The 25,829-nt window shown below is 38.9% G+C and overlaps 1 protein-coding gene across 2 annotated transcripts in view; it reads right to left on the bottom strand.

Moving 5' to 3' along the window:
- GUCY1A1 (guanylate cyclase 1 soluble subunit alpha 1) overlaps positions 1–22,889 on the bottom strand; it is a 36,147-nt gene extending 13,258 nt beyond the window's left edge. The window contains exons 1-2 of one of the 2 annotated variants that reach the window (XM_041479933.1): positions 22,784–22,889; positions 5–402 (exon numbers count right to left, since the gene is read on the bottom strand). In XM_041479933.1, the coding sequence (XP_041335867.1) occupies positions 5–253 (249 nt within the window). In that variant the 5' untranslated portion in view covers positions 254–402; positions 22,784–22,889. Of the gene's footprint in view, positions 1–4; positions 403–22,350; positions 22,726–22,783 lie in introns of those variants that run through there. The other variant, XM_041479934.1, reaches the window with a different exon arrangement.
- Positions 22,890–25,829: the final 2,940 nt, after the last annotated feature.

The raw sequence follows: 25,829 nt of genomic DNA, 5'->3' as shown, positions 1-25,829 counted from the left end.
TTACCTCAGGAAAGATTAGTTTGCAGATGCTTTCAGTTAGTGTGTGCAGGTACACTCTACTTCTGCTCGTTTTCCTTTGTGGAAGGTTTCCTTGACCATCTTTTTCATGGACTTCTTTGCAGATGGGCAAAGCTGCTCTAGAGCTGTTTTCTGTGCAGTCCTTGTCATGTTCCTCAGTAATGTGACCTTGGGTCAGTAAGGAGAAAGGACATTCTCCTGTGATCTTCAAGTCTTTCAATTTTGTACAGAACATACTGTATGAAGTCTCTCTCTTGAGATTAGGAGTACTTAGCTCGATGTTTACTAACAAGAGCAGAAGATGCCAGAATAATAAGGTGATAAGGCAACCACTGTGGAAGGTTATTGGTAGCTATAAATCACCACAGAAAAATTTTTCTGCCCCTACAAAACAAGAAAGAAAAAAAAAGCATTACAAACATTTATTTTCTCTTTTAAATTCCCATGATGTGTCAGTTTTATCTTAAGTACATTAAAATAATGGCTTTTTGAAGACTTAGCTCAGGAAAGCACTTACTCTTGCCCCATTTTAAGCATGTAATATCTATTAACTTCAGTGCTTCAGGTAACTCAAGCTGTATGGTTAAGTTTTATATGAGCTGGGACTCAAGTGATTAAGGCAGAGGACTTGTCTTACCCAAAACATATTTGGTCACATTGATGGATGAGGTTTCTGAAAGAGTGGAATTCCAATGAGGAAATCTTTTTGATTCTTTATAAGTAGCTATTAAAAACTATCTCATATGGCACAATGAAACAGATCAGTTATGAATACTTAAATCTAAATTTACTTATGTCCAATATATCCTTTATGTAACAGAGAAACGTATGACTTAAGTTAGTGTGTGTACTTCTTAAACAGTAAACTATCCAAGACCAAAGGTTAGAGTCTCTTGTAAAAACAACTGACTGGTGACAACTCACATCTTGGGAATTTGACCACACAACTGCAGTTGCTTGGAAACACTAAGGGATTTTTATGCTTTTGAAGGTGGTATTTTCCAAACAACACATTAAACTTTTAATTTTAATAATGGTTCCATTTGTTACAGGGCCAAAGCCCAGCTAGAACTTAATCTGACTATTGCTGTAAAACACAAAAATGTTTTTACAAATACGTCAGCAACAAAAGGCGGGCTAAGGAGAATCTCCATCCTTTACTGGATGCAGGAGGATACATAGTGGCAATGGATGAGGAAAAGGCTGAGGAACTCAGTGCCTTCTTTGCCTCAGTCTTTAATAGTGAGAACAGTTGCTCTCAGGACACCAAGACCCTGTGCTGGATTACAAGAGAGAGAGAAGAATGACGCTCCTATATGCCAGGAGAAAATGGTCAGTGATCAGCTACAGAACTTATGATACACAAGGCCATGGGGCCGGATGGGATTCACCCAAGGGTCTAAAGGCAATGGGCAGAAGAGCTCAACAAATCATCTTCCATTATTTACCAGCAGTCTAGCCTAATTGGGCAGGTCCCAGCTGACAGGAGGTCACGTAAGAACACACATCCACAAGAAGTCAGAGGGAGGATACCACCTGACAGCCTGACTTCAGTCAGGCTCAGTCAGCCAGGGAAGGTCATGGAGCAGATCATCTTGAGTAGCATCACACATGCAGGACAACCAGGGGATCAGGCACAGCCAGCATGGGTTTAGGCACTGCCCGACAAGTCTGGTCTCCTTCTATGACAAGGTGATCTGCTTAGTGAATGAAGGAAAAAGATAAAGTCTACCCACACTCAATTAAAGCCTTTGACACTATTTCCCACAACATTCTGGAGAAACTGGCTGCTCATGGCTTTCACAAACATACCCTTTGCCAAACAAAGAACTGGCTGGATGACCAAGCCCAGAAATTATTGGTGAATGGAGTTACATCTAGTTGGCAGCAAGTAACTAGTGGGGCTCCCAAGGGCTCAGTATTGGGGCCAGACCTGGTTAATATTTTTATCAATGAACTGGATAAGGGAATTGAGTGAACCCTCAGTCAGTCTGCAGGCAGCATAAAGATGAGTGGGAATGCTGGTCTGCTGCAGAGGGATCTGGACAGGATGGATCTATGTACTGAGGCCAATCATATGAGGTTCAACAAGCAAAGTGATTGTTCCTGCCCTGGGGTCACAACAGCCCCATGCAGTGCTACAGGCTGAGGGAGAGTGACTGGAAAATTGCCTGTCAGAAAAGGATCAGGTGCTGGGGGTGCTGGTCAGCAGCAGCTGAACATGAGCCAGTGCATGCCCAGGTGGCCAAGAAGGCCAGTGCCATCCTGGCCTGGGTCAGCAATAGTGTGGCCAGCAGGAGCAGGGCAGTGACTGTCCCTCTGTACTCGGCACTGGTGAGATCACACCTTGAAACCTGTGTCCAGTTTTGGGACCCTCAGTAGAAGAAGGACAGAAGAAGGTGCTGAAGCATGTCCAGAGAAGGGCAATGGAGCTGGGGAAGGATCTGGGGTACAAGTTTTATGAGGAATGCCTGGGGAAGCTGAGAGTGTTTATCCTGAAGAAAAGGACGCTCAGCCAAGAGTGTTACTGCTTCTAAAAGGAGGCTGTAGCAAGTTGTCAGGTAGCAAGTTTAAAAATGAGAAGAACCAGCCTCCAGTTTTAACAAGGGAGGTTTAGACTAGGTATTAAGAAACATTTCTTCAAAGAAAGGGTGCTCAAAAATTGGAACAGGCTGCACAGGGAATCAGTAGAATCATCATCCTTGGAGGTATTTAAAAGACGTGTAGATGTGGCACTTAGGGACACGGTATAGTAAAGATTTATTTCAGTTAGATAGTCTGAAAAAGTCTCTTTCTTTCATTTTCTATTGACTGTATCTCATTGAATCAGATCCTCTCATCCTCATATAATACTCTTTAAAAATAATCCTCGAGAGCTTTTGGTGACTCTGGAAGCAGCTAAGTATTACATTTTTCTCTCTGGAGATACAACAAATACTTCTCTCAAAGGCACTACAGCTTTAATAAGCCTGTGCACTACACCATTTGTTTCTGCCCCTGAGACACCCTAAGGGCATTTGGGGTCACACTGCAACTGTATCAGGGTTAAAAATAACTAATTCCCTGATACAGGTTATCAGCTGCTGCTTTTGAAACAGCTGGAATGAATGGCACAGCAGAGGAATGCTGCAAACACAGCATAAATGGCACGGATAAAAGGAGAAATAGGCAGGAACTACTTTGATTGGACCTGCTGCTGAGAAGAATATTTGGCAGAAAAGCCCCTTCTAAAGTATGCTGTAATACTGATGGTGTCAGGTCAGGCTCTAGGGGACATCTATCAAAATTAATGACTTATTTTAAGAATCAATAAACACAATGCTAAGAACAAGAGGCTGAAGAATGTTTACATAGCATTTTATATTTCTGATTTCAGTTTTTACACAGAAACTCATTTGTTTCTGCTGCATGGACATCAGCAATACTTCATTTTTTTATTGCTGAATAACACTGGGTAGCAAATAAGGCAGTGAAAAATTTAAAGCAAGAGCCATACTCCAAATACATAAATATACACAATACTTTATACTGTAAGCATTGTTATACATACATAGATAGACATCTTTATTCAGAAGCCATTACATACCCAATATTACTACACTAAAAAAGAAAAGCAGAAAAGATATGCATATTTTCTGCAGTTGGACTGATGTGTATACTGAAGTTAAACACACATATATATATACACAATTGTCAAACCTAAAAAAAATTATGGCTTTGATGGATCTTACATTTATATTCACATGCTTTGCTGGATTTATGCCTTAAATTTCAAGATAAATTCTGAATTAATAAAATAACTACTAAAATTTCTTAAGTATATCTGCAGTGTGAAAGGGAAAAAAGACTCTGAAATATATTTTTGTAAAAGAATGCAGAATTAAACATTTTAAACATCTCCCAGGGAATGCAACACTGCAAATGCATATGCTGCTATTTAAACAGACTTAAGAAAAAGTTTCTCAGTGAAGAATGTAAGAGTGAATTAATGGCTAAATTAGACAGTAACAAACATGTACTGCATTTGCACTAACCTAAGAAGAAAGAAAGTGAATGACCTTCATCAATTACCAATGAGTTTTCAGTCTCTGGATTTTTTTCTCCTGCTGATTATTTCTCCGTTTATAGAAAACAATAATCTGGAAGTATTTGGGGTTCACCTCCATGCTAGCATATTGTATTTTAACTAAATCACATTTATTGTCTTAGGAAAAATATCCAGGCAGGTAGAATCAGTTCAGAAAAGGAAGTGATGCCATTGTTTTACAACTGAAAAGTCTCCAGAAGCTGCCAAGTGGGAAAAAGAGGTCCCAGAAGATGGTGATGGAACAAGACTTTTTCAGGGGCAAAACAGGCACTAATGTGAATATCCCTGAGTTGACAAAGCTGCTGGACATGCAGCTACTGTGTCTGCAGCTTCTTTTTGTGATGCCACCCTGTGTGCTGCAGGACACCCACATTCAGCCTCATCCTGCCCTGGTGGGGACTGGAATCCTGGAATCTTTGTCCTTGATCTGAACACTACTTTGGCTCCTGCCAGTTGATATTTATGAACATATCATAATCGATGTGGAAGAAGGTGGATATCCAAGATGTTTCTAGCAATTATACTGTTGTACAAAACCAATATCAGATTTTTAAAATCCAAATAATGAAGACACAGATCCTCAAGAGAGTTTTCTTAAGAACCATTTTCTAAGCATCCTGAAGTTCTTGTTTTCCCAGAAACAAAGTGTATGGCTCTTTGATAACAGAGATCCCAGTTCAGAACCATTACCAATTTAACAGGCATAACAATTTTCAAGCAGTGGTCAGTTCAAAACTCCTCCTGACCTCTGCAATGACAAAACCCCCTAAATCACATATTTAAATAAACAAAGTGGAAAACCTGATTCCATGATACTTTAAAGGATTCAAATACTGAAAAAAAAACCTCCCCTCTGTGTCTTCTTTAATTAAAGCATCAAGTTTGCATCTGGTATCCTAAGTGCATCTTGCACTTAATTTAAGTAATGTTCAGAAAAAAAGTTTATTGTATTTCAGGAAAATCTGTCTCACTCATTATCATATGATAATTAGATAGTGATGTTAAAGGTCTGACAGAGAAAGATAATGAATCCCCAGTGTAGAGATAACAGAAGGAATTTCAGCAGTATGATGGACCTTAAAAAGGTATGAGAAAGATGATACCACACATCACAGGTTAAGTCAAACATCTGCAGATGTGTTTCAGGAATGAGGAACACCAACCCTCCCACTGTTCACCATGTCTTTAGACATTTTATGACCACAACAACAACAACAACAACAACAATAACAACAACAACAAAAAACAAACCTTAGTCTGTTTTGCAGGCCATGAAAATAGTTTCTGTTTTTGATTCCTCTCCAAACATGGTTTGAGAGAGCTCATCCCAGGGGAGTAGCAGTGTCTAATGTGAATTCTCCATCTCTGCCATAGTAATTGATGTTGTAGTTACCTTGGGAAACAAATTGAAAATTAAAATTAAATACTCTGCTGTGAGATCAAACTACAAGCAACCAATTTATTTAGTGTCTGACTGAGTAAAACATGGCACTGTGCCACTCAGAAAAATGAAGATGACTTTACATAGTATAGTCATAGCTGCAGAATAACGTAACAGTGCTGAAAATGCTCTGTACAAACATTTCTTTCTAAGTTTACATCTATACATGTCTCGTAGTCAAAAATGCATTCCTCCATGTTTATTTCTACTATCTGCTTCTGAATATTTCCTTTATTACAACATTTCTTGACATTGTCATGCGATACAGATCAATGAATCAATCATACATTAAAATCCCTAATATTAACACAGCCATTTATAAAAATTAAGCAATACCACTTGCCAACAGTAGCTAAAGGTAGTTTATAATCTTAATTTATGGACACAGCACAAAAAATTAAAAGCAACATTAAACAGTTTTATCTTATGACAAGCAGAGTCCTTCACTCAGAGTAAGACAGAATATGATATGATGGTATATAATTTTTTAATTTTAAATCATACCTATCTCTTTGTTAGGTGAACTGCTGCATGTTGAGCAATAATTAAAAAAAAATTAGTCTGTTTTGCAGGAGTCAAAATATATCACTGATTGAATCTAACTTTCCCTGGTATGAGAGTGATTGCAGCACTTGCCGGAGTGCTGTGGAAGCCTTTGCCTCTACAGAAGCAGCTGTTAACTTCTGCCTTTATATAAGAAAGGGGTTTGCTATTCCCACTCAGCTCTAACCTCTGTGGGGTTCAGAAATCATTGCCTTTTGCCCCTTGCCAATCAGTGCCTCTGAAGAGAGCAAGGCAGGACTGTTCTTTTAATGCACGGGCAAAAAACAACCAGCTTCTAGTGGGACAGGTTAGGAGCCAGCACCCTCCCTACCAGTAGCAGTTCATTTCTGTTTCAGCTGCTGTGTCTATCAGCTGACAAACACAGCTAAAATAACTAAATCTTATAATTTTGTCTTAGTAATATCAAGTAAAATATATGCATATTATTTTTTCTACTTCAAGTTGCTGAGGGTAGCAACAAAATCAAAGCCCTGGACATTGGTCCATTTCCAAGGATCTTAAGATTGTTTCTAAAATACTAAGAAAACACCTCAAGTCCACATCAATATATAAGCTCATATTTTAAGAAGTCAAAGCAAGTATTTATTAGTCTTATTAAATCCTGTGCAAATAAGTTAACCTTTCATTGTTTGCTTCACTGTTAGTTTAAATGTCCTGGGTACATACACCTTCAAAGCATTAATTTGTTTGGATATTGGTCTAGAAACCCCTTAATACATGTGACCATTCAATCCTAAATCATTACAGAATCACAGAATAATAAGGCTGGAAGAGACCTCGAAGATCATTGAGTCCAACCTATGCCCTAACACCTTAACTAGACTATAGCACCAAGTGCCATGTCCAGTCTTTTTTTAAACACATCCGGAGATGGTGACTCTACCACCTCCCTAGGAAGACAATTCCAGTACATTACCACCTTGTGTAGACACAGGCTTTACTTAATTTACAAAGTAGTACTTTTCTTTCCTGAAAGATTCTAGGCTTTTTCACAGTACGTATTTCTGAGCAAAGGCAGTAACTGATGAAAAGGTTGTTATCCTCTCTACAGATCAGGATCAGACATGATATGGAACAGTGAACTCCACAATAATTTACTGGTGCCCAAGAAATTACTAGAATCAGCAATCTCAAATTCCACTCCAGCTCCCAAAATGAATATGCTTTGCCAGGCATTAACTTTCTTGCTTGTTCAGCCAAAATTTCCACCCTCCTTTCTTTCCAGTCAATCCTTGTTCCAATCTGTCTTTACCTCAGAGCCCTTTAAGAGTAGTCTTTTACCATTTTTCTTCAAAGCACTAAAACTGCCATTGTGTGCTCTGCAAACCCAGTTCCAGTGTTCTCACCCTCTGTTTAGGGCTATTCTAATACAAGTAGAGCCAAAATTTTTGTGTAAGTCACAGCATAGCTTTGGTAATAAGGAAATACCACAGCACACCACACAACTTAATGAATTAATGAAATTACAGTGATTACCAAACGAAGTAAAAGATAGTAAAGCAGCTATGATAAAATAACACAAATCACACCAATCAATCATTGTTTTAACAGTCCAAACATTTTAGTAAATCCAAGTTCAGTGTTGTAACTTATCCTGCCTACTGTCCTCTATGACTATATGACTGCTTAGGGCAAGTTAAAAATCTAGACCTTGCTTACAAGAAATCTTTGTCCCCAGATAAAGTGGAATTTCCTCACCTTTCTACCTTTTTTTTTCTGTATAAATTGTTTTAAGAGGCAGAGAAACACAATCAAGTGTTTCCTCTGTGCTCCAAGTTGAATAGATTGCGATTTGCAACATTAGACAGCTACCAAGAAGGAGATGAAGAAAATAATTACCTTTGTTTTCTGAGAAAAAACCAAATTATCTACTTTTCTTGTCATCTATCTTGAAAACAAGTTTCACAGAATACATGTCAACTTCAAAACTACTAATATCTCTTATTTTAAGGTCATGAGACAGACATTTCTGCTGCTTAAAAATATTAGCATTTGTGTAATAACACCAAACACTGCATCTTAGTATTGAAACTAATGTTCTTGAACACAGGGCAAAACCCTCATTTTAAAGTATCACTGAATTTCTTATACTGGTTTTGTGGCTGACTCATTTCCCTGTAATGGTCTGAAGCAAGTCCCCAGATCCAAATATACCCCTGGGAGAAGCCCAGACTCCAGATGTGAAAGTTATATTGCAGCCACATCTCTGGTTTCAATTAAAAGCACAGGGGGAACCTTAATTAATACATCCATGTTTTGGCATGCAGCTAAAGGAAGGACCGATTCCCAAATGCTGCTGATAAAATACATATTTGCCATTTTAAGTATCACATTAAGTACTTTCATAGGGTAAATATTTTCCTATGCTAGGACCAAATAACAGGGAGGCACGCTGAGAAGGCAGCGTGGGAAAAATATTATTTTCCTGTGAGTCAAAACTTCTGTGAAAACACTCCCCAGCAAGCCCACCAGGCAGGCTCACAGCACCTGACCCTCTGCTCCCTCCACCACACGCTGAGGATGAGAAGGCAGCCCTGGACTGTGGCACATCCGCACCCCTGGCCCGCAGCATGGCTGGAACCCCAGCTGAGCAATCCCCGACGGAGACAGCCCCGAGAGCCACGGCCCCCCTGCACTGCAGGAGCGCTGGAGCTGCACTGCTCACGGCCATTTTCACTGAGGCAGAGATAAAGATACCTCAGCAAAAACTAGAGACCTGCTGTGTGTAACCGTGACGCGTTATTCAGGTTTTGGACTTGCATTTTGGTTTTGCTTTTTTGAGAAATCCCAATACTGAACTGACATAACTGATGAGACCTCCTCGAGTGATCTGGGTGCCCAGATGAAGCATTTGAAGGAGAGGAGCTGCTGCAGTGAGGGCAAGCAATCCAAAGCATCTGGAAATTATTCTCACACTTTAAAGGAATGTATTTTTAAATATAGCATAATCTACATTTTCAGTCTCTCTAAGTACAATGCTTCCATAAAACTTGTAAGAGAAAAGCTATGAAAAATAAATTTATGTCTTCTTTTCAAGAATTAAACCTCATCCTGAGGACATGCAGTGGTCGTGACAGTCTGCAGGAGTTAAATGTAAAGATCAAAGTGTTGCCCATAGCCAAGGGAATTTAATTAGAATCCACAGAAGGAAAAGCACTGACAGTCTAGAACATGAAGTCATTGTTAATTGTTGTGCTTACTGATTCCTTCCAAATACCTACTTACAGCTCAATCTCTCAAATTTAGCAATGCATAGCACTTTACTATTTAACTTGACCTTTAACTTTACATGTCTGCAAAATCTGATTTTTGTTTATTTCATAGACCAAAAATGCTTTTAAAGAGCAAATAAACTAGAAAATATAGCAATTATTTTGTGATAAAAGTGAAATCTAGTAACCTTTTATCCCACACCATTAGTGAAATCTTTAGCTAGTATTCATGACTTAGCCTGCATCTCTTTTTTAATAAATGAAACAACAAACTGCTTAACAACTCCAAATGTCTAAAGCATGAAGTAACTTCTTGTTTGAGTACAATGGTCTGGATTAACTGTGAAGCATCTTTCAGAGATGATAAAAAATTTCCCCTACTTCTTGAAAGACACTTATCTTGCTGAGATTTGTACCTGCACATATTCTTGCTGAAGCTGATGTAACAGTTTATGCAACTGACATATAGGTTTGCATAAATATTATTTTCCCAAATACACTGGAGCATGGTAGAGCAATATAAAACATTGATTGTAGTGTCTAAAGACAGTGCATGTAGTTAAATATTCCCTTTGTGTTCACAGCTTTAAATTATAATGAACAGCAAGTTTTATAAATAAAAGTACTAAAAGTATTATAAATAAAAGTACTAAAAGTTTCCATGGATTCCACAGATCTTAGAGAAGTGTCTGAAAACTAGGACTGAAAAAGAAAAGTGTTTCATTAGCAGATTTCAGTTGCAGAGTTTTCTGACTGGGTATTTGCCACCTGTCACTTCTGTTTACAACGTCTACAGAATCATTTTCATGCTGGAAATCACTAACAACTACCTTTCATATTTATTCATAGCTAAGCACTCATGCCAACTCCCGTTGAAGTCAACAGCAGGTTTCTGGATACAGCAGGAATAGGATTAAACCTAAAAGGTCTGTCACTGCTGTCACTGAAATATGATTTGCATGTTTTCTTATTTTTGAACCAAAATATGACCTTGGCTTTTTAATGTAGGGTTTTTGCAGCTAGTGTGCAGATGCAATAATCACAGAACGGAGGTTATTTGAGATTACAGAAAGGTTAAAAACTATGCATGGGAAGGTAATAACAGGAACTTCTAATTAGCAAAAATGGTTTGTCCTGCAGCATTGAGGTTATGTCCTTGTACTTTTCCTAAAAAAAATATTGATTTAAGATGTGTAATAAACTCAAATAGATGGCTGAAGGGGTGTTTTCATAGCCATCATACAGATACTGATTCTGCTTTAGGCAGGTCCCTGGGGAAAAAAAAAACACCTCTGAAGAAGCAGAGAAACAAGCTACGTTCCCAATTGTTCTCTTCCACAGTATTTGCAGAGCAGGACCAAGAGGCACCTTCCTTTTTGATTAAATGACTACAGATGGTTTCTGCTACAAAACATGTTTAAAAATAATTGGAATTGCTGATTTAGCCCATGTGCACTGTAAATTAGCACCTTCCTTTTTTATTTCACTGATTGGCCTGTCATTTTGCACACAATGGTACAGGCACATATAGTTATTCATAGCCCACCTCTTTCAAAATCTGCTCTTCTAAAAAAGATTTGAGTACACAAAAGCAGATCATCTTACCTTTGAAAAGACTATCAGCACATCCAGAGAGACTGTATGCTCTAGGAATACATTACAATACCACTTTGAGTATCTTGTTTAGGTGCTTTCTAATACTCTTCTGCAAAATACAGCAGATATGCATTTAAAGCAGAGAAAGCTAGGTAAATATACGGATTTATGTTGCACTTAAAAGCACAGGCTTCCTTTTTCACTAAAATGATGAAGCTAAGTAAAGATGAGAGCTTCTGTAAAATACTTACATGTGGTATTAAGAGAAATTAATCTTGTTAATCACAACAAATAAGCACTTAATGACTAACATTAGCCTGTTGTTAGTGTATACCATGTGTGTAACAAAACTAAAGATTAAATAAATCCAGAAGCAGATTCTGGCTTCCTGTTGAATGTTCAATCTGAGATGCTTGTTATTGTCTCCAGTGCAATTGCTGAAGTTACCACAGCTATTGCTCTTTCAAATCCTTCCGTTCCATTTATTCAACACTTCTTTTAAGCATGTGAATGAAATCAAATTGCACAGAGTGTTTTTCAGATTACTTTTGCACAGGAAAAGTCAGCACATGTAAATGAGAGCAGCAGGGAGAAAGAATGCAAGATTAACTCAGAGAGAACTGCCATGTTCACCACGTATTCTGTAATATCTTCCCCTTGGCCCTGGTGGCAGTTTAAGGGGAAGAGTGAGGAAAAAATGTGGCCCTATGGAAAAGTAAGCTGAAAATATTTATGGGAGATTCAGCTTTGACATATCTAAACCATAGCAAGGCTATTGAGATGTAGAAATGTGAGCTCCTTTATAAAGAAACTTCTCAAGTCATTAAAATGTCACTTCGGGTTTTAATAATAGACACAGTAAAAATCAGAGGATCACTGAGGTATTGATCATGACACCAAGGAAAAGAAAATATTTATAATGCTACATTTTGAAATCTTCACTAGTGATAAACAATAAAAAAAAAAAGACACATCCTTATAGCTAAAACATATCAAATAGTAGAAGCCTTGGTCAGTGCTGCTGCTCCAGTCAGAACAGATACATTTAGAAAAATTTAGCATGTTTCAAGCTAAGCATTATACAGATTCAAGTACATTAGCTGTTGAATTGCAGCCCCTTGTAACAATACCAAAGTTGAATATTCAAATACAACAAAAATAATACCATCCAGTATTTTAAAACTCTGTTTCAGTTTTGGATATTTTTGTGCCAAAGTACTGGTTACAGACTGGCACAGAAATAGATGCTTAGCTTGCAATGCTTGCAAATTCCACTGAAATTCACTAATTTCTGTGGCAGGTGTTTCAGACGAACAGAGATTCGACAGATTAAGAGATACTGGAGAATGGAAATCCAATAAAAGGTTAACAAAGAACAATTCAGAAACTCTGATCAGATGTATCAATTGCCAGCCTCTAATTCAAGGTGCAAATTCAGGGTTTAATTACTGAGGCAAATTAAATGTATTTTAACCATAATTCTTCTGCTGCTTTTTTGTGACTTTTTGTGCAAGGTCCTCAGGTCTTTCCTCTCATTGGGTAAATACAGCTATTATGCATTGCATGAACCACAGGATAGTCTTCCTGGAGTTATTCTAGGCAGGGCACCTAGAATTGCCCACATTTCCTCACTTCACAACCTGTATAACTGCACTGGCTGCAATAATGTTAACATCACAGTATTCTTACTGAAGTTTGAAAGATCAGAGCTTGTCTCCATTTCTCCAACTGCAGTTTTCCTTTTTTTTCTAATTTATTTTGCTATTCTTTGTGATGTGAAAGATAAAACAAAGGGAGATACAGACAGAATAGAGGATTAAGGAGGAAAGAACAGAAAAAAAACCTATAGAAGAACACGAGGATCCAAAAATACATAGGAAATAAGGAAAACACGGCCAATAGAGCAAAACTATTTGTAATGGAATGGACAGTTCTCTTACTGATAAAGTGCTTTCTCTCTCTCCTACAAATCCACTGAAGTTTGGTAGTTTCTTATGCAAATAATTTTCTGTAATCTGTCAGTATAGGCTATAGAATACGTTGACATGGTAATTCCATGGAACTTTCCAGCAGTATTTTAGATTTTAGAATAATTTTTTTGTTTGTTGTTTCTGTGTTTCAATCAACTCTCCTGGCTATGTATTACCCTCTGATGCACAGTTCAGGAAGGATATGTGTTTATTACCTTGACTTGGCCGTCAAGATTCAATTTCTAGTTTCACTGGTTTGCTGCACTAACTCCTATTGAGGGGCTGGGAATGACATACCTTGTTTTGTAGCATTGTTCAATGAGGCTGCCCTGTGTTCATAAAGAAGTAAAAATTTCCTGTGTTATTTTCTAGTATTTTGTTTTAAGTGGCATTGATTTGGAACATAAAGACTAGATGTCCACTGTTACCAATGTAAGGTTTAGTTTCATAATTTTACATTTTCTTTTTTTAAGGATATTTCACTTATGTTTTATAATATGCCTATAAGGAACCTCTTTTCTCCCTCCATCAGGCCTTCTGAAATACCAGTTAGTGCTGCACATGTATCTGAGATCCCAGGATGGAAGCACTACTTACCCAGCTTCCTTCAAGGCCCTGACCTGCATTCCAGTGTGGCAGGATGGAAGTGCACTGGTGTCAGCAATCACCCATAAACACAAGCAGACCTTCCTCCTGCTGCCACCACAGAAGGTAAGGAACTGTACTGGCATCCAGCTCTTAGTTCAAGGTGTGGCAATTTATGATTCAGTGCTGGGAGGCTTTGGGCTTCAGTCCTCAGGCAAAATCAGCATACATCTTGGTCAGAAGGAGCTCCCAAAAAGGAGCAACAGCCAAAGAAAAGCAGCAACAGAGTCATCTCAGATTACTTTGTCGAGAGCCCAAACTAAAATCAAATGTTATTGATAAACATCTTTGTCTCAACACTTCAGCCACCCAGAGACCTTAGGCTCACTTGAAGTGTAGGGGCTGTACCACACCAAAGGTTCTTCAAGCATAATTTCCACCAAAACATTAACAAATAACATACGAATTCTTTATGTGCTGTTTTTTAAATCTGTAAAATGGAAATCCACCACTGAACACCTGTTTTCTTTCATTATATTAAGAAACTAGGTTCATTTCAAAAATGGAGCCATATAACAGGATGTCTCCAACTTGCTGTGTTGCATACTAGTTCTGTGAATAACAGCTCCAAGCAGAAAAGAACACAGTTCAGCTGTTTCAGAGGTGAAAGAGCAGAGCAACTGGCTAGTGAACTGTGGCAGAAAAGTTAAAAATGAACCAAAATCAAATTCTGGCAATATCAAGTGCATAGGTACTCAGAGGAATACTTCAAATAGGTTTTGCATGTTATTTGAATATTATCTTGAAGAGGTATGCTCCTTTGCCTGGACAGTTAAAATTATTGAAAAAAGAAATCATGTAACAAATAATGGGTTTCACCTCTGTACTTGTTTATGTGCACAGAAAGAGGATGCTACATTGCAAGTTCCCTCTTTTCTGAGGGACTAAAGGCTGAGAAGCCATGAGAATAGCTGGGGCAGAGGGAGGGAATGTGATGCACCAGTTCCTGGAGGATGTAAACCAGAAACTTAAGGTTAAGGATAAAGAAAGGTAGTATCTCCTTTACAAGGAATTTCCTGCCAAGATGAAGACAACATTTTTTAAGCATCTTGGCATTCTAGAGCATTTTGAAGCACCACGAATCTTGCAGAGTGCACTCTAAACAGGTAAAAATAACACAGGGAGGAAAGAAAGGCTGCTGCACTGTGTATAGTCTTCCTTTATATGGGGTCAGAAATATTTGACTTTTCTGCTTACACTTTAGGTGATGTGGAAAATACAAAACATTTCTTTTAAATACTTGTACCTGACAAGCTTTAACGAGACACAAGCACTAACTTTACAAGTACGTTGTGACAATGGAGAAATTAAAATTCTCACAGTATCACAAGCATCATTACAGCATATTCATGTTGTAAACCTTTGCTCTGGGTTTTCAACTCTGTTTATGACAAGCATCTAAATCCCACGATGCCCATGCTATGTTAAATTTACATTAGGATTGCATTCCTAAGTAATGCAGCTTCTTTGCTAAAAGACAGAGTGCCAAACCTAAGTTTAAAGATTGGAATGGATTTATTAATATTTTACTAAAGATCATGAGTGTTTTCCATTACTGTAGTGTAACAGCTGGGAAAGAAAACATTGAGTATTTGTCATATAAGCCCATATAACTGCCTTTTCAGGCATATTTATTCCAAGATGAAACAGGTCAGCCATTTACAATATAATAGCTTACAACAATGGCAATAAAATCTAACTATTTTAGGTGTTCTTCTGCCACTACCACTCTCTTATTTATCATCTTATTTTTCCATATATCAATTTCCTGCTAAGAAAATTCTGCCCACAACACAGGCAGGGATAGATGTCCTGTTTTCGTTTTTACTATGGGTAAATCATACCCCTGTATCCTATCAGTAGTCCTTGTTTTTCACTGTTTCAAAGCCTATTTGAAAAGATACTTTTTCCTTTTAATTCCCCTCTCTATCATTTGAACCCTCTTTTGCTTAGAACTTCTGATTACTTAGAACTGCAAATAATTTTCAAAGAGAAACTCAAAGGAAGATATGAAACCGCATTTCATATATTAAGCAACCATCAAAGCCAGTTTTTACTGGCATTTCTGCGTGCCTGTCTCTAATCTGCTACGAGAATAGTCAGTGACATGATGCCCACCCACCTCTTTCTCATGCATGGTATAGCTGCACACTTCAAACTGTGACTAGCCATGCCTCTGTTGGTTCTCAGATTTACTGTTGCTATGGTCAGTGACTTTTTCCACATATAGCTGATAATCTTGCTGCCTCTCCCGCAGATCAGGAGCATGTGACATACAGGGCTAAGTCCGAACCTGATCGAAGCTGATACTAATTTTCAGATCAGCAACAGATTTTCAGTGCCACACTACGAATGTGGTCTCTGTCTCATGAGCACATCAAAAGGTTCTGCAAACTCTGCCTAACTTGAGATGAAGACTGGTCTCCTCTATGTTATTTCATTGCCACCACACAACCAGATGTTTTTGTCTGCAATGGGAAATATTTCATTACCTTCCAAAATTCATGAAGGTCTCACTATTTAGTCAGCAAGATCACAACTTGTGAAAATTCTTACAGAACTTTTGTTTACACTTAAATACTGGTATTTAACCTTCTGTGAGGTCATCCTTGGGCAGGTTGCTTAGCAGACAAATAGTGCCACTGATACCCTGCATTCTGCTCTCTCTCTCTCTGTTGCTGTTGGTAGTCCTATTACTTGCTTATTTTAACCCAGAAGGATCCAATTAAGAGCAGGGCCATACAGAAATATACAGCAAAAGATGATGTCTGACCTGAAGGGTTTGCCCACTGAATGGCTAAGACAGAAAAATGGGATATGAAAGGAGCATAACAATGCCTCCTTTGTAAGTGGGGAAATAAGGCATGCTGGAGATCACAAAAGGAAGACAGCAGCCGAGCTAAGAAGTGAATCCAGATGTCTTAGCACAAGTTAAGAGTTTGCACAAGTTTGTTGGGCAGTTTAGTAGATCTGAGTGACTTAGAAAAGTCATGTTTGACCTTATAAAAATTGACAGCCAGATTTTAAAAGCAACAGTGGGATTAAAACACTTTAAACAGTAAAATTGTAACAGATTTTACAGATAGGATTCATAAAAGAATGCAGGTGCTAAATATAGATGGAGAACAGGGAAGGTATCCTTACACTAAATCTTCACGGCTAACACACAGCAGGTTTAATGTCATTCTGTTACTTCTGAAGGCTTCATAATTCCTTAAAGGAAATGCATTTCCCCTTGGCTGGTTTTTAATATCATGCAACTTGTTTGGGAACTTTTAACTGTATCAAAAGAAGCATTTCATTCAAACTATAATTAACTGTAATTATTTCTGTCACAATTTTTGTGGAAAAAAATCAGTTCCCCATTGACCAAAAGCCTTGCTAAGTTACTTAAGCCACAAGACTCTCTCCCTTCATAACATTCTTCCTATGGGGAAATTCTAAAATCCTACCTCTAAATATGCCTTGTGAGCTCTGTGGACTAATGGCTCCATTTTCACTAAAATTTCAGAAATTTATTAGTCCGCCAAAGATTTTTCTCATCGTGAAGGCAAACGGTTTTGCACTTTCAGATTGCTAGTGCAAAGAGACAAGAGACAACTATGAAGACAATTTTGGTAAAAACAACAAAAAAGGAGATTTAAAGTTAGATTGATACATGCTTTCTCTAAAGACATGGAAATTTTGCCATTTTTAGCAGTTCTATTTAAAACAGGAACGGCAATGAGTATTTTAGGGTCCTGGATGCCAGCAGTCTGGACTAGGGAGAAACACAGCTATTCGTGTAAGCAGATGCCCCTCCCTATTAACCAGAAGGCAGCACCTGAGCATATTGTCTTGTGTTTTCAAATCATAGAAATCATTATGAGTAAACATAAAATCCCAATTTTTCCCAATAACGAACTAGAAATATTGCTGAGGTGTTCCTCTGTATTCAGGCTTTTACTAATGCTCTTTTGTGTGTGAAGAGTTTGTGTATTTGCCGAGGAGGGCAATCAGCTTTCCCTGAAAAATTTTTGCCAGTCTGCATCTGTATCAAGTGCCAAGTGAAATGCAAGGTTAAAATGAAATTAAACACACATTTACTTTGGTCAGCATTAGAAAGACAAAAGTGTGTTGTGCAGTGATGACTGCCTACTATACTATTGAGAAACTTGATTTTGTGCTATTATTTATTAAAAGTGGAGAGTTTAGCAGCAACTACTGTGCACGGCATCACAGAAACCACAAGTTTTACTGCACTCTCTGGAATCAGTGACATCCAAGAATTACACCAGCAAGATTCCCACAAAATACATTTTTCCCAAAAGCATGATATATTTTTGTTCTGAATAACTCAGAACTGGGCTGAGGAACAGATTCACTTCATAAATGTATGTTTCTTTCAATTTCTATTTGTGGAGGGGAAAATAATCAAAGAATTTTAGCATGTGGCCCTCTAACAAGAAATTTTAACTTTATTCACAGGCAGGCAATTGGATGGCTTGCATGGGATATTCCCTGCAGCTCACTAATACAAATAGCTCTCCAAAGGCTAGATTCCACGATGCTTGATAACATCTTTGGAAGTGGTTCCAGTCTCCTCCAAGATGATACACACGTCCTGTTTCTAGATTACAACTACACAATTGAAGCTCTCTTCCTGAGCCACTGCATGGCTGACCTATTTTCTATATGGACTTAGCTGAAACAATCAATGGGCATAGCCATGCGTGAAGTGCGAGGCATAGCCAAACCATCCCAAGGGAGGGCTCCAGACAGCTCTGCGCCCCACAGCCCCTCACAGGAGTGCAAGTCTCCAGGCATTTCTCCCCTTGCCTTAGGACAAAGTGGCCTTGTCACTCAAGCAGGAACAGCAGAGCACTCTGCTCACAGGCAGATACATATGTGTAGGAAGTAGAGACAGAGGCTCTAATGAAGGAAATGCCCTCTAAGAAATAACACAAGGTCACAGCTTGGTTATCATCTGGGCTTAGTGCCCTCCCTGAAAGGAATTACCCTCCTGGGCTTGACTTGCACAAGGGGGTTCATTTGAATGCTTCTGCTAGCAGGACACCGTTCTCTTGGAACAGCTACTTCGAGTGTGAACAGTGAATATGCAAGAAGAAAATCAATTCACAAATTGACTTTAAGCAATACAAAGGAACTAATTTAAAGAGTCAGAGCAGTAAAATCAAGAATAATGTGTAGCACAATACTGCCAAGTTCAAGTAGCTGGGAGAGTGCTTAAAAGTAGCAGTAAAGGCCTGAACCATGGAAGGGAGCATTTGAGAATGTCAGTTAAAATACAATTAATCTCAATTAAATCTGAAAGCAGTAATATTCTTAGTAAGGGCATCTATTCCACTTAACAAAACCATCATATAACAGGAAACATTAATAAAAAACAACTGGAAGTGAGTATCACAAAATGCTCTGATAGGGTGGAATTCTCCTGAAGGCCTGTGGAGGCCCTGAAGCTCACAGAGGTGCCTGGATCTGCATCAATGAACAGGACGTGGTGAGGCCTCTCTGTGGTGAAGTACAATTAATCTGTAGGGATCGTATTCGCTCTGGCTTAGGTCATGAAGCAGCAGAACAGTGAAACGTGCACTCCTACAAAAAGGGAGTTTATATCAGCTTGCTCTCAACACCACATCTACAAAAATAAATATCCTGTGTGGTGAGCCACTTCCTAGCACTGACCTACAACTGCCATCACCCGATTAGGACAACCAAAAAAATGGAAGAACAGCACAGCACCAAATGAGCTGCAGTCAGTACCTATGGCACAAGTAAAAGGCTTAACTATAGATATTAAAATGGTTTTTTTCAGTTGTCTCAAAGCATGTGAATCTATAAACAAAACCCTTATACAAAATCTGCTTTTTCTAGCAAATTTTGCTGCCTTTATTAGTAAAAATTAATTTGTTGTTTACACCATAGCTAGAAGCCCTAGCCAATTTAAGCACATGCTTAAATCCTATTGTAATTTTAAAATTAAATAGATACTAACATTCTGCCCTGAACAGTGTTGCTTTGTTGAACAAAAACCAATGCCTTGAACTGACTTAAAAATATAATATGTTTAATGATAAACTTGAATCTCTACTTGTCATACAACTATTCATGGAAGACACACTGAATATGCATCATACATACAGCCATACAATATACAAACTTCATACAGCCCCATCTCAAATGGTGAAGACATGCTAGAAAGAATCATCAAGGTAATGCCAAATATGAGATTTGGCCCTAATTTAATTTCAAATGCTAAAAGTCTTAATTGCAATAGCAAACATCTACGTAAATGCAGTAGATTTTAAGACACATAGACAATAAAGGTCTTTAAAAAGTAAATAGTACAAAAAGTGCAAGGAATCCCAGAAAAGAAACTCTAATGGCAGCTCTCCAATGGCCAAAATTTCATTTGTTAACAAAATGTGCCATCTGAAATGTAATGATTTCTAAATAACATTACAATAAAATACTTTAAATCATGTTCTGTAGTTTCTAAGAATTTTTTAAAATAAGATTTCTTTTTACTTATACAGAACTTTTCTAAAATGCTTAAGCTTTTATAAAGAAAAAATATATTTTTTTCTTTTATAAAGAAAAAATATATCTTTTTCTTTATAAAAACCTGTTGCTAGTCTACAAAATAGATACAAAATACAGCCAGTACCTCCTTACACATATTTCCTTGTGGATAATTCAGAATGTAGCATATGCTTGCTTAGATTACTGAGGTGCTTGATTTTTAGTTTTTGGGGATTTTTTAAAGTACAATATGATTTACAGGATTTTTTGTTAACAGCTCATTTCAGTTAAGAGGAAAATAGTTGTGTTTGCTACAAATTCTATCTTGGACTACTTATTTTAAGTCTTGGTTTTTTTTTTGTTTTTTTTTTTTTTTAGAATTTTAAACAGATGGCATTCATACTCATAAGAGCACTGATATTTTATCTTTTATAGCATGACATAACCAGGTTTTGACTGCTACTGATATTTGGCATATTAGATTTTATTATCAACTCTTACTTATGTTTTGATTTTACTATGGGATCTGTTTTGAAACAGACTGTCATAGAAGGCTAAGGATAGATTTTTTTTTAAAAAAGCATTAATCCCAGCAAAACCAATATACTCAACTTGAGTACTTACTTTTATGGACCCTGACTTCTCATTTTTAGTGTTTTATTAAAAATTTGATTAATTTGAGTAGTCAGCAAGTGAACCAGTGGAAGAGAGGGCAGCAAGACCTCGGTGAGCCATTTTATTGATGTCAAAAAGTTGGAAAAAAACCACTGTAGAACTAAATTCCTTACCTTCTCCTCCAGTGTTTGCCTCATAATCTTGCATTGTCATGACTCAGAATAGCTGCAAGCTATATATTTCCACAGAAAAAGGAAGTACAACCAGGAAATCTGAAAATGTGCTTTCCTTCTCTCTCCGTCCATACTTTTCCTGCCTGCTTTGGATCAGCATGATTTCAGCAAAGGTGTTTTTTTTTATTTTTTTAAGAATGGGAGCATAAAGTTTTTTTATCTTTGCTACATACTCCTCGTGCTTCCTTACAACCACCTGGTTCATTTGAGGTTCTTGCTACTGGCAAAGCAAAGAGAACAGTCATCAGAACGTATGGCCATATGTAGCACTCCAGAGCAACACAATCCAAGCAAAAAACTTCTCTACAATTCTCTTCCCTACAAAGAGAACATTTGTAACACATTTGCACACATTCTCTGGATGCCTGAATTGCTTATCTTCTCTGATTAATTATGTAAAATGGTCTTTTACAGGAATCTCTTCCCAGTACAGCCTGTCACCACCTTTTGTTCCTGACCCTAGAAAAGTAGTAGACCCATTTATGATTTAAAGTGTATGTTTCCTTATGACTACTTTTTGTAGTTTGGAAACAAATCATCTTAATTCTAACTGCAAGAAAAGGGAGTGGCTCCATTGGGAGTTCTGTCTTAGGAAAAATTCTAAGATTAGACCACTTCCAAATAAGTAAAACACTTTGTTCTATTCATACAAATATAATTAAACTCCTACACTTGTTATGAAAAAAAATCCTCTGTTACATTATTCTGTAGCTCTGTATTCTCAGACTTAATAATGGAGAATCCAAGTGAATAAAAATCTTGGTTTTCCTACTAGTATTCCAAACAGCAAATGTCTGAACATCTCTCTTTAGAGCAACCCACATGCAGCACAGGGTAACCTGTAGTCCAGTGGAAGTGAAAAGCCCAAATACAGCATTATAGATACACTGCATCCTTGCTTATCACTTTTTCCCTATTAAATCATCCTTCGAACTTAGAAAGCCATCTTACTACATCCCCAGAATAAGTGACCAGCTCTGAAAATAGAACCATTTTAGAAGCAGCATTAGAGCAAGCTTGAGACATGACATATGGCGTTTAAAAGATGTATAAAAGCACTCCTTTCTACATGAGAGAAAGTTTTCAAGTGTCTCATTATTATAGATAGTGATGATTTTATAACGGGAATACTGAACGTAGGCTAGTAATGCCCACTGAGCTTTAGCCACAGAAACAAACCTATTCACTCAGAAAACGGATCACGAGCCTGAAGTCTTGAAGAAATGGAAAGAGGGAGAAAATTGACTGAAAAACTGCTAATCGTCATGAATGCAACACAGTTTGGGGGTTCATTTATTCTTCCTACGAGACAGAAATAACTGGAATAGCAGACGCAGAGATGAAGTTATTGTTAGAGCATCAAGTATGTGATGAAATATCAGGCTGGTGTCTGATTCATGAGGTGGAATGATAGAAATTGCTCTGAAAACCGGGTAAGAAACCTTACCTAAGCATAACGCAGTAACACCAGCCTGGATGGCTTTAATTAGCTTGACGAGCATCAGCAATTCGCGAATTCTTAGAAAGCCTCACAATGCACAAAGGCCGCCGGAGTACCGCTCGTGGCTGGAGCCCTCAGCGGGCTCCCCGAGCGCTTCCAGCCCCGAATCGATCCCTGTTTCGCTCACGCCCATGTCTGGCTCGGAGCAGGGCGCACACGGGGCTCGGGGCGCTGAGGGGAGAGGGCTTCCCGCGCCCCGCCCGCTGCCGGGGCTCAGCACCGATCGCCGCCCGGCCGGAGAGAGCCCCGGCCCCGGCCGCGCCCCGCGGTCCCGGCCGGGCGCCCCGTCCCAGCGCTGTCCAGGGTCCCCGCCGCCCCTCTCCGCGCCCCGGGCGCCGCTCGCTCTCTCGCTCGCTCCCTCCCTGCCTCCGTCACTCACCATGGCGCGGGGTGCCCGCGGCCGCAGCCCCGCCGAGGGGCTCTGGGCAGGCGCCGCTGCCGCTCCCGGCGCCGCCAAGGTGTATTTGGGGAGCGGGCGCGGCGCGGCGGCGGCGGGGCCCGGCGGGAGGGGCCTCCCCGCGGGCCCAATCAGGGCCGGGGGCTGCGAGCGGGGCGCGGGCTCCCCGGTACCCCCGCCCCGCCGGTGCCCCCTCGCCTCGCGGCCCCCACGAGTTAAGGCTTCGAGAAAGATCAGTGTGCGCAGTCGGGGGCTTCTGTCTGCGGCTTCCGCGCCAGTAGGAGCCTGTGTCACTGGGGGCAAGGCGCTGTGGTTACTGACGTCTTTTCCACACCAGTATCCTTCCACATACCCTTCTGTTCGAAAACGTGTGCTGCCATTTTTGTTTTATTCGTATTTTCTCTACCACGGCTTATATTTACTTGTTGCTAGTGATATTGCGTGCAATATGTGATATATACCTTTTTTACTGTAGCCTTGGAATGCTATTATTTAACTCATACCTAAGCAATGAAAGACGGGAAATGCCTTTCCAGATAAGCACAGAATAAAAGAATCGTTTACACAACATCAGCATATCAGATGGCCAACTTCAATTTAGAGCACAAATTCATAAAACGCTCCTTGTAGAGTTGCCCAGGTCTGAAGTTGTGCTCTTAATTCTTGCATGCCACCAGAATGATAAGTTAACAAATTTTAAATCATTACCAAAGCATTTTCATGTTTTTTTCACTGGATGGAACCAATGGATAGTTTTTGGAAGCCCAGGAGGATAAATGATTTTGTGGGGCTTGGACAATTAACAGTGACTGAGTTCAGTTACCTTATCAAGTCACATGGAAGCAAACAGAAAATTTCACCAGGAAAAACAGCTGTTGTAAGCTGAAGGATGAGTTTGGAGGAGCACCATACTATACAGCAAGAGAAGAGAGTGTTATTTCTTGTGGCTCACTGATTGTTGTACCTTAATAGGCTTGTGTGGAAGCAAGTGTCAAAATTAACCAAAACAAAAGTAGCACATCTCCAAGTGGTTTTGAACAGACCAGCTTTACACAAGAGAGGGTATCAAATTTAAGGTGTGAATGTTTTGTTGCCTCCCTCACTGTCAGAACTGAAAGATGGTTTAATAAATATATCTGCTTCACACCATGCTTCCCTGCCTGCCATGTTAAAAGAAGAGAAATCTGTCAGCTAAAAAAGTGATTAATTCCTTCAGCCACCAGTTAGTCAACCAAAAATAATCTGCCAAAGCCCAATTTGTTGCCATTTCTGAAGTCACTGACAAGCAATATGAAACTTGTGATAAATAGCATAGGACTTTGTGTAGCTCATAAAACTACTGTATTAATAGATAATGCATTGATGCAGTGTTTTGCCTTCAAAAACAAAAATTAGTCTCAAGGCAAGGTGTGGCCCTGCTAATGTTTGCCCTCATTTGCAAACTGCCCTAACTCTCACTTTTCAGTCTCACTTTTCTTGCCTCAGGGAACCAGACATTTCTGGAAAAAAAAAAAAAAGTAGAAACAGCTTCTGAGCAACTGACATAAGTGAATTCCATTATCAGGTTTTTGTACCAAAAGGAGTAAGAGCTTCTGTTGCACAGAGAATTCCTATTCCAGGGTGTGCCATGCGGATTTAAATATGATGATCACTGCAGTGTAAACCTTCTGTGACCAGGGTGACAAACAAATGCTGGACAAGAACGGCGAATTTGGACATTTGGTGAGGAGCTGAATCATCAGCACACCGAGGTCTCCCATAGTTCTTGGAAAGCCACTGTTCATCCCTGTCACTTGTTATGTGTGTACTAGCAATAACTTGCAAACTTGCACCAAATAAAACAAGGAACATGCTTCTGAATAGGATTTTTGCAGTTAGTATTTGAAGGAAGAGAATAATATTTCAAGTTATACTAATTGAAATATTAATACGGGGCAGTAATCATTTTACTTTAGTCATTGGAAAGTTAGTTCTCCAAACAAAATTAGATTAGATAAATTCCTTCCATAAGATCCATAAGATCCTACAAATACCAAAAAAGATATCACGTTTTATTTAAGGAACACTTATGTCACACTTAAAAATGGCAACATTTTCTTAATTTTCTTCTATAAAATAAAGTTCATTATTTTTGACCAATAAGATGGAAAGATTGTATTATATGTAATGCTGCAAAGATATATGTATAATCAAATATAAGGGCATCATAATTCAGAGCATAATTAACATTCCTAAACTGCCATTTACTGGCATCTGCTGTATTTAATTCAAGTTCTCAAGTCAGATGTCTTCAAAGAAGCACCTCTCAAATGCATCATCTCCCCCATGGCAACTGAAATTTCTGAAAATACAGAAAGCTGCAGCCCTGTGGTGCTGAGCAGCCGATGGCTCAGCCTGGATGGCTTCAGGCACCAGCACCATGGGGCTGGAGATGCTGGCAGATAACAGAATGGCAGAAAGAATGATGTTGAAAGTTACCTCTGGAGCTGAGCTAATCCAACCCTGCTGCTCCCAGCAGGGTGAACTAGAACACATTGTTCAGCATGGTGTCCAGCCAAATTTCTAGGGTCTTCAAGGATGAAGACTCCACAACGTCTTTAAACATCACGTTGACAATGTTCACAGAGAAAAAATAAAACAAGAAAAAAATAAAAAAGTTATATTTCCATATTTAAAAGGAATTTCCTGTATTTCAGTTTGTGAAATACACATCCTCCTGTCTTTACACAGGATGCCACTGGGAAGAGTCCAGGTCCCCATTCTTTTCTCTTCCATTAGATATTTATACTTGTGGATAAGATCTCCAGAACCTCCCTTTCCTTAGTCTGAACAGTCACAGCTGTGTCCTCCTCACCTTGAACATCAGATGCTGCTGTCCCTTAACCATTTTAGCAGCCTTTGCTGCACTTGCTGCAGTAAGTCCATGTCTCTCCCTCGTACTGGGGAGCCCAGGCTTAGACCCAGAAATTCAGATGTGCTTTGCCAGTACTGATAGAGGGGAAGCATTACCTCCTGCCATGCTGGCTGT

Source organism: Pyrgilauda ruficollis, unplaced genomic scaffold (genome assembly GCF_017590135.1).
Source record: "Pyrgilauda ruficollis isolate IOZ18807 unplaced genomic scaffold, ASM1759013v1 scaffold5, whole genome shotgun sequence".
NCBI lineage: Eukaryota > Metazoa > Chordata > Aves > Passeriformes > Passeridae > Pyrgilauda > Pyrgilauda ruficollis.
The sequence above is the reverse complement of the archived record's forward strand: the minus strand, read 5'-3'. Positions and strand labels throughout refer to the sequence as shown.